The 14,958-nt window shown below is 43.2% G+C and overlaps 3 protein-coding genes across 5 annotated transcripts in view; all 3 read right to left on the bottom strand.

The window, feature by feature from the left end:
• Positions 1-2,140, bottom strand: part of capn15 (calpain 15) — a 36,686-nt gene extending 34,546 nt beyond the window's left edge. The window contains exon 1 of one of the 2 annotated variants that reach the window (XM_031560531.2): positions 2,025-2,140. The gene's annotated coding sequence lies outside the window, so the exon portion shown is untranslated. The other variant, XM_031560530.2, reaches the window with a different exon arrangement.
• Positions 2,141-3,348: 1,208 nt separating this feature from the next.
• Positions 3,349-4,727, bottom strand: LOC105908566 (GTPase IMAP family member 7-like). The gene is made up of 2 exons (XM_012837097.3): positions 4,715-4,727; positions 3,349-4,522 (listed from the first exon to the last, which is right to left on the bottom strand). The coding sequence occupies exons 1-2, from the start codon at positions 4,725-4,727 to the stop codon at positions 3,483-3,485; spliced, it is 1,053 nt and encodes a 350-aa protein (XP_012692551.2). The 3' UTR covers positions 3,349-3,482.
• Positions 4,728-9,277: 4,550 nt separating this feature from the next.
• eps8l1b (eps8 like 1b) overlaps positions 9,278-14,958 on the bottom strand; it is a 19,710-nt gene continuing 14,029 nt past the window's right edge. For both annotated transcript variants that reach the window (XM_031560917.2, XM_031560918.2), the window contains 11 exons: positions 14,563-14,651; positions 14,282-14,356; positions 13,489-13,637; positions 13,089-13,212; positions 12,925-12,974; positions 12,616-12,718; positions 11,779-11,901; positions 11,332-11,473; positions 10,991-11,156; positions 10,120-10,252; positions 9,278-9,953 (listed from right to left, as the gene is read on the bottom strand). In XM_031560917.2, the coding sequence (XP_031416777.1) occupies positions 9,861-9,953; positions 10,120-10,252; positions 10,991-11,156; positions 11,332-11,473; positions 11,779-11,901; positions 12,616-12,718; positions 12,925-12,974; positions 13,089-13,212; positions 13,489-13,637; positions 14,282-14,356; positions 14,563-14,651 (1,247 nt within the window). In that variant the 3' untranslated portion in view covers positions 9,278-9,860. The remainder of the gene's footprint in view (positions 9,954-10,119; positions 10,253-10,990; positions 11,157-11,331; positions 11,474-11,778; positions 11,902-12,615; positions 12,719-12,924; positions 12,975-13,088; positions 13,213-13,488; positions 13,638-14,281; positions 14,357-14,562; positions 14,652-14,958) is intronic.

The following is a 14,958-nucleotide window of genomic DNA, read 5'->3' as shown; positions in this document are numbered from 1 at the left end:
TTTATACCGATGTTTTTTTCTTTTTATAATGAAGCACAATAGGCAACACATATAGTGTTACGTTAGTCAGTGCATAGGCTACGTCAAGGCACTAACATTTTTATGCTCTAAAACGTTTGTCTTTTTCTGAAAACTGTGTTAAGATATAGCTAAGAGTGGTCCAGACCAACCTTACGAAAGTATCTCTGGCAGAAGGTATACTTAACTAAGGACGTTTTGGGAAACACCTCAAAACAATCAGGTACAGCTTAAGGTACGAATGACATTGAGTTAAGAAGGCTTCGGGAAACCAGGCCCTGAATAATCTGACCGGAGTAGTCCGTACAATGCAGATCACCTTCAAAGGAGCCTGGATAATGGTTTCCGGTAAAACCACATATTTCTTATGGTTGCCTGCATTTAAATGCAAAGTCACCTACAGTACAATGGTGCTACAAGTAGATTGACAGAGTTACTTTGTAAATTGTTTGAAACGTGGCTATAGGCTTGGCTATATGCTAAACATGTAAACGAACACATACACCATCAAACATTAACTTTCTAAAAACTCTGTATTATAAGTCAACCTCTCTGTATTTGTGTGTGTGTGTGTGTGTGTGTGTGTGAGAGAGAGAGAGAGATTGTGTGTGAGAGAGAGAGTGACTGTGCAAGTGTGATTGTCTGTCTACAAGTGTGTGTGTGTGTGTGTGTGTGTGTGTGTGTGTGTGTGTGTGTGTGTGTGTGAGAGAGAGTGTGTGAGAGAGAGAGAGTGACTGTGCAAGTGTGATTGTGTCTGTACAAGTGTGTATGTGTGTGTGTGTGTCTCAATACAATTATGTTCCCTGTGATTGACATAAACAGATGACACAGACACTCAAAACCATGGGAAAATATCCATACATTCCCACAGCACAGCACTACTAAGCGCCTTTGTTACTGTGGCACCTGTTACATTTCTAAGGGCCACCTGCCATTCTTGGGTGGGTGAGTGAGAGACAGACAGAGATGCAAACAGAAATGCAGACAGAGAGAGAGAGTGTGTTTGTGAGAGACAGGTCAAAATTGTGATTTATATCACAAACTAAACCTTGCATCAAGGGTGGCTGCACACAATATTCTTGCCTTATAAATCTTGGGGTTGTCACAATCCCACAAAGAATGTCATACAGGCTACGGGTGTCGACACAAACTTATATGACATTTCAATCATTGGCACTCCGCTGTTTGTAAAGGGCATCTGTAACTGTCATTTTAGCCCTACTTATGGAATGCGCGAAACCACAAGGGCATAAACAATGGCTCATTAACATTGAATGATATCTCAAATACTAAACAAATACTGAATGTACAACTGCCCATACCTCCAAGAAACAAGGAAATGACTCGTCAAAAGGACATGCTTTCTTCGAACATAGGTACATTAGCTGTAGCCTATGGCTAACCTCAGTTTAATGACTAGGAGATTGTTTGTGGTGTCTCACGTCATTCACATTCCCTCTGCTGATTTTAGACTTATTGGCAGAAGAAGCGCCCCTTCAATTCGTGGCGGGAATTCCCTACGGATACGTCTGGGGAAGTTGCCCTGGAACCGAAACCCAACGTCGGTTTCCGTGAAAACCGGGAGCATGGGTCCACTGGAAAGAGACATCTGTAAACAAAGGCGGCGAAACGATACCGATGCCTTTCGCGTAGTAAGCTTCGCCGCCTTGGATACAATCCGTTTAGCCTATTGCCCAGATTACCTTACCTGGAGAGAAGGTGTTGAAAGGGGATCTGAAGTTCCAAGGCGAAACGGAGCTCCCTTTCTTTGATTGTCGACAGCAGGGTTATAGCAACTTTTCCTGCTCCTCCAATTATCGACAAGCTCAAGTTATTCTTTCATTCTCTCCCGTCTAGCTAACTGGGAGTCATCACATAACTTTGCCTTTTTTCCGTCGATGCATGTTGTCGTCTATCGATGTTCTGTGGTCAATGTCAGGTTTGTTTTTTCCAGACCGTCGAATTCAGTTACGTTTTTGAATAGAGTTAGTAATCTTGTACGTTACCTCAGTCACCCTAGGAAGGCGATCGCTAGGGAGCGAAAGAGAAAGCGCTCAACGTGCTTTGCGTAAATCGGAGCCAGAAGCCTCTCCGCTTGTGGTCTGTCTTCGCATTCAGTGTTGGAGAATATGGATTTTGGAACGTCATTTCCCACAATGCAGCGGTTCAATTCTATAACAAGGATATCCGGAGGTGGCTGTCAAGCTCAGTGGAGCTTGAGCCAGACCGGAGGGGATATATGGTTGCGAGTGAAATCTCAGCATGTGTGGTAGTAACTCGGTCAATAGGCCTATAAGATTAAGAAACATAAATCGCACTGACAAATCGACAACAGAGTCATGAACTCTACAGAGAGCCATGTTTCCGTCGGCTTGGGCTTGCCAGCCAAGCTGTTTCCCCGAGAATACATTATCCAAAAGTTAGCCTGACCCTGAGAAAAACAGCTAGCTTCGAGACACGACTAGGAAAAATGTTGAACTTTTAGAATTAGTCTAGAAATACTGTAGGCTACATTGCGCAGACAAAACGTATTCCGGTGACGAAAACCTCTGCTACATGTCGGCATTTATACTGAAACATTGTTTCAACATTCTGTCAAACAATACAATACGAGGTGAGGATTTAATTTGGTGTACAGCTATGCCCAATTCAGTGTTACTATTTCAATGGTACAATAGTGTTGCGATGGAGGCACGCCACCCAGTGGTATCAGAGGCTAAATACATCTCTCTTTTTTTAAATCACCGACTGTCCTCTTTGTACTTCCAGACAGGCAGGTCTGTTCAAACTGCCGTATTTGATTTTTTTATCTCTAAATCTCACCGATCATTCTTTTAAACCGTGTCTATTGAACAAGAAATTGCCTTGTGCCAGTCAAATAAAAACAATTAATTAAATGATGCAACTCAAGAATTCCTGAACTATGCTAACATAATGTAATTTACTATGCCACAGGAGCATAAGTTCACAATATTGATTTTCCTAATATTAAAGTTACATAGCTGCAAATACCACTGTAAAGAAAGGACATTTACACTTACACTTCTTATGAATATCGAGCATATATGTTGCATGTATCACCATTACCTGGACTAATCTATGTTGCCTGTATTATTTATATTATTATTTTATGTTGTGATGTTGTGTTGTCCTTTGGTAACATTTTTTTCAGTTCGCAAAGGACATTTAGTACTGTTTCGTTTTTTATAGAATCAATAGAATGGAATCAACAGAAGTTTATTCATCACATGAGAAAACCAGAACAATGGGTTGTAAAGAATCCTAATGCAGATTATACTGTGGGGTACCTCAGACCAAATCGAAGTGCTTTTTTCTTGCATATGACCTCTCCCCCTCTTGGTTTCACTACCTTATCAAGTTGAACCCTTTAAGTGCAGCTTCTCCACCAGGGTCACCTTCATTGCCTTTGGACTGCACCCAGGATGCCACCTCCACTTCCCTCATCACTCCCTCCTACTTCCAGCAATGTCTAGCTTCTGAAGTAACTGGCTGACTATGTCTTGTTGCATCTTCCTACTCTCAGCTGCCTCCTTCTGCAACATCCTCATCTCATCAATTCTCATGTTATCATTATATTGCATCCTCTTTTCCAACTTGGCTCGTTCCTCTGTCAACGTGTCCTCCATTTCATTTTTCCTCTTCCTTTCTCTCCTTTCCCACTCATACCTTTCCTCCTCCCTTGTCTTTCTGTCGTCCTCTCGTCTCCTATAGTCTAGGGCCTCAATACTCTTCATGTATTCCTGTCGTCTTACTGTCTCCTGCCTTTCCCATTCCATCCTCAGTGCCTCCTCTCTTTTCATCTGCTCTTCCTCTCTATTTCTCTTCTCCTCCTGGTATTCCCTTTCCTCCTCTTCTCTCTTTCTCTCTTCCTCATCATTGATTTTTTTCTGAGTCTCCAGATACATCTGATTGGTGTAGTGTGCTCCACCATTCCTCTCCACCATGTCATCGATCTTTGCCAGCAGGCTGGTCACTTGAGCCCGATCTCTCCTGCTGTTGTCAAATACGTGATATCCCGCCCCACACTCAGCAACTAGCTGTTTGAGTGCTGTGCTTTTCTGCAGATAATCCTGCACTGGTATTTTGATCTGGTCCACTCCAGTGAACAGAACCATAGCGTATTGCATAGCCTCTGCGGAGAAGTTCTGCTGAATCCACTTCATGGTGTTCTTCTCTTCCTCTGTGAATCTCACGCCCAGCCTGATCACCAGCAGGAAAACATGGGGGCCCGGAACAGACATGTAAACACACTTGACCATCTCCTCCATTATCTGCTCAAGGGCCCGTGATGTGTCAAAGAGTCCCGGAGTGTCAACCACCGAGATGTTTCTGCCTGCCACCTTTCTCTCGTGTTTCGCACTCTGCATGGTCACAGATTCAGGTGAGGTGTCCTCCACAAAGGCCTCACACCCCAGGATGGTGTTTGCGGATGCACTCTTCCCCACTCCTGTCTTTCCAAGCAGCAGTATCCTCAGATCAGATCCTGCAGCAAACAATTCAAAAGCACCTTCAACTCGCCCATCAATGGATTAGGAATTGAAGGGATAAAAGAGAAGTATTAAACTGTAGTGTATCTGTATGATACTGATATATTATATTCATGGTGTGTTCATATTCATAGTAATAATATGCAAGACCCCCAAACTTGCAGACGGCAACACAAATTACTACTCACCAGTAGTAGCCATCTTTGGTGCTCAAACTCTGTGTGTCAAAATCAGCTTTGTAACCTATAGAAGCAACACAGCATCTTGTCTTCAGCCTGGTTGCGACATTTTTTAAGTATAAAAAAGGTACATAGAGATTTTTAATTTACAAACTCTTGTACAAAAGCTAGTTTCAGATTATTAATTGTTAAATAAACAGTGCTCACCAGATAGAGTTGCAAGAATTGCAGTCTGCTCACCGAGAATTCAGATCCTGGTCTGTGGAGAAGTAGGGGAGAATTAACCCATCGTCATTTAAGTGTGATGCTTTTATTTGGGTGCAGGTGGGATGGGCATAAGAGATCTAACCACAAAATGAAACCAGTTTCTGAGAAGAGAGTGCATCCTCTCTTTCTTCTTTGATCCGTCACTTCATCATGTTACTAAACATAAAGAAGAAACCTTCATGGTCTGATTTGATTTAATAATGTAGCACTGGATATGAAACTGGACATGAAACTGGGGGCAGGTGGATGGGCATAAGAGATCTAACCAAGAAAGGAAACTTAAGCAGGAAAGAAAAACAAGTTTCTGAGAAGAGTGTGCATCCTCTCTTTCTCCTTTGATCGTGTTCATGTTACTAAACATGAAGAAGAAACATTCAAGGTCTGATTTGATTGATTCTGTTTGAAATAATGTAGCACTGGATATGAAACGTAGTCTTTCAATTCTATTGTTGTTTAAACCTGGGAGGGTTGAGTTCATTCTGACAGCAGTTTGGTCTCTTCTTGGATCATTTTCATAATCAGTGTTCACCAAAGAAGGAAAATGTAGTGAACAAGAATGGCCACAATGTGGTGTTAGCAGCTCATGAGAATCCAACATGGATTCCAACCAACATGAGATTTTATAACTTGTTCAGTTTTACAGTGCAGCAGTGCATCTATTCTTTGAAATATCTAGTGTGCCAGTCTATCCTTCATCACTCTATCAACACCATCATGGGATTTTCTTTGCCCTACTTGAGCTGAAGATGAGATGAGTGTGTTTTTGTGGTGCACTTGGCATACTAAAATCTCGCTTTTCCAATGATTTGTTTATAATTTCTTGACCTGTATACTGTTTATTTCAGTTGTTCTGTGATATAGTTATTTTCCATGTGTTGGTGTTGTTTGTTTATCTCTGATTTTTGGTGTCTTCTTCATGAGCAATGTAATGTTCCCTTTCTCTGTTTTCTCCCTCTCTACTTCTCTCTGTTCTCTGCTTTTCCCCTTCTCAGCTCAACAGACAACTTTCTCTGCCAGTGCCAATGTCTTGGGCGGGGTTCCGCCGAAGCCTGCTTAACGCTACGTCCCGTTAGTTATACCTAAGCTGTACCTTGACGGTGCGAGGTGTTTCCCAGAACTTCCATGGCCAAGTATACCTTCTGTAAGAGATACTTTCTTAAGGTCGGTCTGGACTACTCTTAGCCCCAGCCTACCTTAAAGCAGCAATACAGAGTTCTGTTCCAAAACTAGTAAGCTAACTAACTAAAAGGCATGCAAAAACCTTGCAAACACCACCAACAGCTCAGTTGACACTGATAGAAGATTGCCAAAACACTAACTGGTGTCTTTTGGCAGTATAGCTGGCAATGTCATGCGTGTGAAAGCTTTTCTTGCATTTTTGCACACTATAAAGTGTGACGGGTAAAGTAGTTTATGCTCGAGTCGTCCTGGCTCAAACCTACGTGAATGACAGTAATCGATGCCAGAAACATGAATTCAATCTCTGACAGTAAATGTTGGAAGGGTTCTCTTAGGGGAACACATAAGAGATGGTTTGGGAAACACATAGAGAAGTAACAACTTTAATAAAGTATTGGGAAGCACAGCCTTCATCTTTAATACTATTCAAAGATCTGTTTGTAATATAGTCTACATCACATGATTACATCAGCATTCAACACCTTATGTTCTATACTAATGCAACCACAACAAAAAAGAAGGTACATAGAGATGTTTCACGTACAAAAGCTAGTTTCAGATTATTAATTGATAAATAAACAGTGCTCACCAGATAGAGTTGCAAGAATTGCAGTCTGCTCACCGAGAATTCAGATCCTTGTCTGTGTAGAACTAGGGGAGAATGAACCCATCGTCATTTAAGTGTGATGCTTTTATTTGGGTGCAGGTGGGATGGGCATAAGGGATCTAACCACAATGAAACCAGTTTCTGAGAAGAGAGTGCATCCTCTCTTTCTTCTTTGATCCGTCACTTCATCATGTTACTAAACATAAAGAAGAAACCTTCATGGTCTGATTTTATTGATTCTGTTTGAAATAATGAAGCACTGGATATGAAACTGGATATGTGGAGGAAGAATCACCATCTTCAGCTGAATCTGGCTAAAACAGAACTGTTGGTCTTTTCAGCCAAACAGGCCATACACCGCAACATCGATATCAAAATTGACTCCTTATCTCTTGTTCTTTCCAAAACAGCAAGAAATCTAGGTGTCATTATCGATGACCAACTGACATTCACTGACCACATTGCCTGTGTCTCACGGTTTGTGCCGCTTCACGCTATTCAACATCCGCAAAATCAGGCCGTACCTAACCCAGTATGCCACCCAACTGCGGGTGCAAACCTTGGTGAGTTCCCGCCTTGACTACTGCAACGCCCTCCTAACGGGCCTGCCGGCATGCGTGGTGAAACCACTACAAATTATCCAGAACGCGGCGGCACGTCTGGGGTTCAACCAAACAATGAGGGCACACGTCATCCCGCTACTCATTGAGCGCCACTGGCTGCCTGTAGCTGCCCACATTAAGTTCAAGTCACTTATGCTTGCCTACAGAGTGATTGCTGGTTCTGCCCCCACCTACTTAAATGCCCTTGTAAGGGCAAATGTTACCCCCAGGATGCTGCGCTTGTCTAATGGGGCTCGTTTAGCACTGCCGTCTGTGCAAGCACGGCAATCCAGACTATTCTCATTCATAGTTCCACGTTGGTGGAACGAGCTTCCTAGCACTACCAGAGCAGGGGCGTCCCTGTTTACCTTAAAAAAGCTCTTGAAGACCCAACTCTTCAGAGGGCACCTCCCTTCCTAACTTGCACTTCTACTAGTACTTAACTTGCACTTACAGTAGTTACATTCCTGCACTTTTTTCTATTTCTTATGTAAAATAGTATTTTTTGTTACACTAGGTCTCTATTGCTCGTAGCTTGATTGTTCTCCCCCTTGTACGTCACTTTGGACAAAAGCATCTGCTAAATGACTTAATGTAAATGAGAATGTAATGAATGGCCACAGTAGCTGATGTTAGCAGCTCATGAGAATCCAACATGATACAGTAACAAGTAAAAAGTAACAATCTGAACAGATAGATGTGGTAACCGTTGCACCCCGGAAACCCAGGGTAGTATTGTGGACTTCCCCCACGCCTTGTTGGGCAGCACTTTCATTTTGGCTAATTTTTTGAATGACTCATGATGAAGCACTCATTTCTTTGGAAACCACCCAAACCACACGAGCGACAAACTCAGGGCTGCAGTAATCTAGAGGCTAGACTAGAGGAACCTAGAGCAAACTGAAAGTCTCCCGTTTGAATTCCAGGTCAGATTGGAATTAGAGAGGGGGGGATGACAAAGCTCTTCCCTCCTCTCTCAACTCAACTTCTCATTGCCTCAGTGGAGCTGTCCAGTGGCTATTAGTAGAAGGCTGGTGTTGTATTGTGCAGTTCCTACATGGGGCCATAGGCTTAGTGCCATCACAGCCATGGCAGACTAGGCAGACAGTTAAACAAGTCAGAGTGCCACTTGTTTGTTTACAAAGATGCAAAATGTAACAGGAAAAATGTACGCCTACTGGAGACTTAGGTCATGTGTTCTGACAGTCTGCTTCTCAGGTCACTTTTTGGTATCTGCCACTTAACAGGTGTAACAGTTACACCCAAGTGTTTTTCAGAAACAATTCAAGTCCACCCTGTGCCATGAGTCAGGAACAACATGACATCTGACCACAGAAGAGTATATTGAGTCATATAACACAGCACAACATCTTGTTTGGCATTTTGCAGCTCCTCTAGAGCAGCTTCTGTTGGTCCAGACTTTCTAAATCCCCCAGCTGGGTCTCCTCTCCCCCCCCCCCCCCCCCCCAGCTAATTCACCCTCAGACTGCACAATAAAACACTGCACTGTTGTTTTCAGAATGGGCAGTGCCACCTGTGGTGAACCTGTACCAATCTCAACATCTCTACCAACGCTTTGACGCCTCGGCCACCTGAGAAGGAGATGGGGAATGAGCAAGAGGGAAGGAGGGAAAACAGGGAATATATACAGAATGAGAGAGAGAGAATCTTAAAGAATCTCTTCGGAAACCAGTAAAATAAGTAAATAATCCAAGAAAATGGAAAATGGTCTCTTCGGAAACCATACAAGGTCTATCTATATCAAGTATTACTGAGATGCAATAACTAAAAAGACTTCAAATGAAAAAAAACTGTAAACAAAACATTGTTTTTAATGTCATATCGTTGTACCCACACTAAAATCTGAACCACACTAAACGCCTGGTTCACCTCCAGAATGGGCAGTGTAATCTGTGTCTCATGTCCCTGGCCTGGGGGAACTGCCAACATGCAATGTTCCAAGGAGACAGACACAGATGAAAATGCTAAATGGGCCAAGGTATGTCTACATGCTATATTTTCATAATTTTACATTTGTAGGAGTGAAGACTTCCAGATATCTTTATCAAAGTGAACTGTGCTAGCAACAGCTTAGTGTCAACATATGAAACATAAAAAAAAAAACAGTTTAATGCACATTTGGTTTTATTAGATATTAATTAATTTGTTTTTGCCAAGAAGGAGGAAAGAATCATTTTTTTGTTTGATTAGAAAGGAAAGCAAATAGGTAACAGAATATACAATGTTTCAATACCGGACGGCCCAAATACATGATCATTCTCGCTTTCATTCACTCTTTCATTCCCTGTTTATATTAAATAATTACTGTTTACTTTTATACAGTGGATTTCTGAAAATGATTTTTGTGTGAAAATGGATATCTCAGTAGATATCACCATTTATAAAATGAGCATTGCAGTTGGTGTGTGTCAGTGTGTGTGTGTGTGTGTGTGTGTGTGTGTGTGTGTGTGTGTGTGTGTGTGTAAGAAAGTGTATGTAGTTATAAGGTTAGGGTTCCACTCTCAAGTTCAAGGTCCACCTTCATCTTCTGTTTCTCCATCACAGCCTCCAGCTCTGTAGTCCGTCTTTCATCCTATGACAAAGTGGAAACAGATGACTCCATTTTGAAATGTATGTGTGCATGGGTTTGTTAATATGATTCAATAATGGTAGAAAGAAACAGTATAGGAGAAAATTAAGTGAAATGTGTGTGTGTGTGTGTGTGTGTGTGTGCGCGCCTGTTTGTGTGTGTTTGTTACCTCCAACAGAGCCTTCTGCACTGTGATCTGGCTGTAGACTCGTGCGCCCTCATCAGGAAGGACCGCCCGGAGCTCCTCCTTGTTTAGTGAGAAGAGCTGTGCCCCTGTCAACACACCTAAACACTGCACCGTCCTACACACACACACACACACACACACACACACAAAACATGAGTTAGTCCAACCCATAAGGAGAACACACACTGCTCTCTGTGAAATACATGCGTGGTTTTACATGTTGATTGTCAAAATCATTTTTCATGTCAGACAAAACATTCAATATTAAAAAATGCTTACTATAAACTATAAGAAAAATAATTCTCTCTATTTTCTCTCATATGTTCTGTGTGTGTGTGTGTGTAAGGCTTACTTCTCTCTAGTTCTCTCTCATATGTTCTCTGTGTGTGTGTGTGTGTGTGTGTGTGTGTGTGTGTGTGTGTGTGTGTGTGTGTGTGTGTGTGTGTGTAAGGCTTACTTCTCTCTAGTTTTCTCTCATATGTTCTCTCTCTGTGTGTGTGGGTGTGTGTAAGGCTTACTTCTCTCTATTTCTCTCTCATATGTTCTGTGTGTGTGTGTGTGTGTGTGTGTGTGTGTAAGGCTTACTTCTCTCTATTTCTCTCTCATATGTTCTGTGTGTGTGTGTGTGTGTGTGTGTGTGTGTAAGGCTTACTTCTCTCTATTTCTCTCTCATATGTTCTGTGTGTGTGTGTGTGTGTGTGTGTGTGTGTAAGGCTTACTTCTCTCTATTTCTCTCTCATATGTTCTGTGTGTGTGTGTGTGTGTGTGTGTGTGTGTGTGTGTGTGTAAGGCTTACTTCTCTCTAGTTTTCTCTCATATGTTGTGTGTGTGTGTGTGTGTGTGTAAGGCTTACGGGTCACTGAAGCCTTTCCCCCGGAGCCACGCCTCCACCTCTGTGTGTGGCGAATGGTAGTCGAGGGGGCGTGACGTCTCTGCTGAGCGAGGGATGACCAGGGGGCGGGACAGAGCCGACTTCCCATTGGTCAACCTCTGAAGCAGCTCATCGTTTACCAGCATGACTGAAAAAGAATGGATGGATGGAGGGATAGATAGATAGAGAGAGAGAGAGAGAGAGAGAGAGAGAGAGAGAGAGAGAGAGAGTTAGATGTATGTAAGGAAACTATATCTTCAGCCAAAATCCAGTGTGTGAGCAAGGCTGTGTGTGTGAGCGTCCACTCTGGTGTTGGTGCCTACCCTTGTCTGAGTCTGTGTCAGAGGGAATGTGATGAGAGAGCGCTATGCTGCGAGGCCTGGGCGTGTTGGAGTCGGAGTGGAGGAGGGGAGGGGTAGGAGGAGCGTAGGAGAAGTTCTTCAGCATGGGAGGAGGCGCAGGAGCCTAAAGACAGGAAGAGGGAAAGAAGAGGAGGAAGTAGAGCGAAAGAGAGAGAAAGAGAGATAGAGATAAAGATGGAGAGAGAATCTTATCATTTCACTACATTTGGTGAAATATTTCATCAGCAACATCATGTTTTTTTCCCAACTGATCATAACTTCCCATTTTTGTGTCGTTCCTTGGAGGAAGGAAAAGATGGATAGAGGGAAGACATGATGAAATATGCTGCAATGTCTTCAATACATGGCTGAACAGTGAACAGGTCCTTATGTGTGCGTTTGTCTGTGTGTGTGTGAATCTCTTATTACCTTAGGCGCTTTGTTGATGGGACTCTCAATGTGGGAGATTGGCTCCAGGATGTTGAAGGGCACAAAACCAATCTCATCAAATCGGTTACGACACTTCCACCAACGCTTTGACGCCTCGACCACCTGAGAGGGAAATAGGGCATGAGCAAGAGGAGGGAAAGAGGGAAGAATGAGAGAGAGAGAGAGAGAGAGAGAGAGAGGGAGAGAGAGAATATAAGAATATAATAAGTCTTACTAAGAAACAATAACTAAAAAAATTACTTGAATGACATTTAAATTAATAAAAATTTTAAAAAGAAAATGTATTATTATATTTTTGGATTGCTTTTATGTCATATTTTGTACCCACACTGAAAACTAATAACAGCCTGGTTTATCCTTCCTGAGAAGTTATTGCCCGGTTAAATCAGACATAAACAGAGAGGTGTCCTATACTGAGGACTCAGCATGTTTACTGTGGACGAGGACCAACTGACTGATCTCACAGATATTGTTTACTGTGAGAGCCTCTCTCTGTCCCTTTCTCTGTCTGTTTCTCACACTCTCTCACTCTCTCACACACAGAGACTGAGATTTGTAAAATATAAACAGCATGTAAGGAATGTTTCCTCGGGCCTTGAAGGCTAATAAGCATGAGCTTTAGTGTCATTATGCCCTCTTTAGGCCAGAGGCTAAGAGGAAGGCGTTGAGAGGTCTGGGTGTGGCACGGGAGACACAGGTGTTATCTCGAACCAGAAACAAAAGCCCATGGGAGATGGCTGCTGGTAGTTCAAGGAACAATGATATTCATTAATGTTCTGTGTCTGTGTAGTCTGTGTGTGTAGTCTGTGTGTTTACCTCCAGGATGTCCCCTTGTTGGACAGAAAGCTCACTGCTGTTTCTGGCCCTAAAGTCGTAGCTGACGCGATATTGCCTTTCTGCTGATGGAAAAGCACTGTCCCTATGGGGGAAGAGGGGATTCATTTAATTTCACTTCATTTACAGTAAACAGAGCAAAAGTGTCCACATATGATATTTATTATAGTAGTGTAGCTTTGAAAATACAAAAGTGATCTGAGCTAAAATAGCTTAGTCTTAGCTAAAGTAAACGGAATTGACTTAAAAAAATGAGTTTGTAAAACTTTATTTAAAACAAAACATTCTTACGTTTCATCACCGGGTGGAGCTGGAGTTACCACAGTAGGCACAGCTTGTTGCTAAAGATAAAGAGAAGAAAGGAATGGACTGAGTAATGTGTAATCAGCACTGATAATGACAGCAACAACATCATTGTTTTCCATCATGCTGTGCGGCCTGGTTGCCATGGTAACCTGCTGCTGCTCCTGCTCTGCGTCCTGCCTGTGCTGCGTCTCCACGGGGTCATCTGAGCCCTCCGCCTTCCAGCCGCCCAGGAACACAGGAGAGTATGAAGGGATGGGACCCCGCAACTGAGAACTGAGACAGCGGTAGAGAGATAGAGATCGAGAGAGGGAGAGAGACAGAAAGACAGAGAGAGAGAGAGAGAGGGAGGAAGAGACAGAGAGAGAGAGAGAGAGAAAGAGAGAGAGAGAGAGAGAGAGAGAGAGAGAGAGAGAGAGAGAGAGAGAGAGTTCAACTGCAGGACAAAGACCAATGATAATGCACATGACAATTCCCCATCAGGAATGTGTGTGTGTGTGTGAGTGTGTGTGTGTGTGTGTGTGTGTCTGTGTGTGTCTGTGTGTGTCTCACCGTGGCTGTGTCCAGTTGGGTCCCAGTGCGGTCCACAGCTGTCTCTCCTCCTCGGTGACATTGTACTCCAGCAGAATGACGGCCCCTGTGGTCATCGCTGGACTCGCCACGCTGGCAGCTAGTTCTGGGCCACCTGTGGTCCTCACTATCTACATGGCACAAACTCAAGTTTAAACACACGCACACACACACACACACATTCTATCACACTAACACAAACACGGACGCAGGTAAACATTTTCTTTTGTGTGTGCAAGCTCTCCGTATGGTATTGTCCGTGTGCGTGTGCGTGTGCGTGTTTGTATATTTGAGCGCGGGAGCGAGACATAAAGAGTTTGTGTGCATTCTTTTTGACTACACTGATACTCCCGCATGAAAGCCCGAGTGTTTGCACAAGGCTAATCTGTGTGTTCCTGCCCTCTGCAAACACTCAAGCCTTTTTAAAAGTACTCAGTTCATTAGCGAACGGCTCAGCTCACACAGCTCGGCCGGGGCCCTCCGCCCTGCCTGCCTGCCTGCCTCAGCTGCCTCCAACAGCAATGCCATCTATGCCAAGCATGCCAGAGGCACCTGACTTTCGGAACCAATTCCTCACGATCGCCGATATGAAATTCTTTAAAGTCATGGTTGGTTTCAGGTAAATGTGTGTGATCTAGGGGTTTAATCACACCTAACCCAGACAAGTAAAGAGACAAACATGCTAGTAAACACACACACACACACACACACACACACACACACACACACACACACACACACACACACACACACACACACACACAGGTATACTCACCATGTCTAGAGGTTTGAAGATGTGGTGTATTAGCTCCTCTGAGGTAGGGTTGGCTATGGCTGCCTTTAGCCGGCCCTGGAAAGTGAAAACAACAGGCCAGCAGACAGGGGTGAGAGGTCACCAGTCATAGAGTGCACTGTGGGTTGGTCAATGGGCTTTGCAGGAGGACAGTGCTAAGAGGACTGTGATGTGAAGAAATGCAGGTATGTGTGAGTGTCTGTGTGTGAGAGAGAGAGTTTCTATATGTGAGTGTATGTGTGTGTGTGTGTTGGGTTACATACCAGCAGACTGAAGCAGTACTTGAATTTCTGGAAGATGTCTATAAACTCCTCCTCAGGTGGGGGTTTGGCCTTAGCAGTCAGCAGATCATCTAACAGCAAAATCCCCATAATACAATTTAATATATATTCAACCATATTATTACAATAATACAGAATACTCATTATAAAGAATTCAGTCATTATAACAATCAAACAATATGTCTCCTTAAATTACTCAGGCTTGTGGCAATACATCAGGTATACTATTGTCTCCATATTTTCACAATATGTCTGTGTGTGTGTGTGTGTGTGTGTGTGTGTGTGTGTGTGTGTGTGTGTGTGTGTGTGTGTGTGTGTGTGTTTGTGTGTGTGTGTGTGTGTGTGTGTGTTTGTGTGTGTGTGTGTGTGTGTGTGTGT

This window comes from Clupea harengus, chromosome 23 (assembly GCF_900700415.2).
Source record: "Clupea harengus chromosome 23, Ch_v2.0.2, whole genome shotgun sequence".
Taxonomy (NCBI): Eukaryota; Metazoa; Chordata; class Actinopteri; order Clupeiformes; family Clupeidae; genus Clupea; species Clupea harengus.
This window is presented reverse-complemented; position numbering and strand designations above follow the sequence as displayed.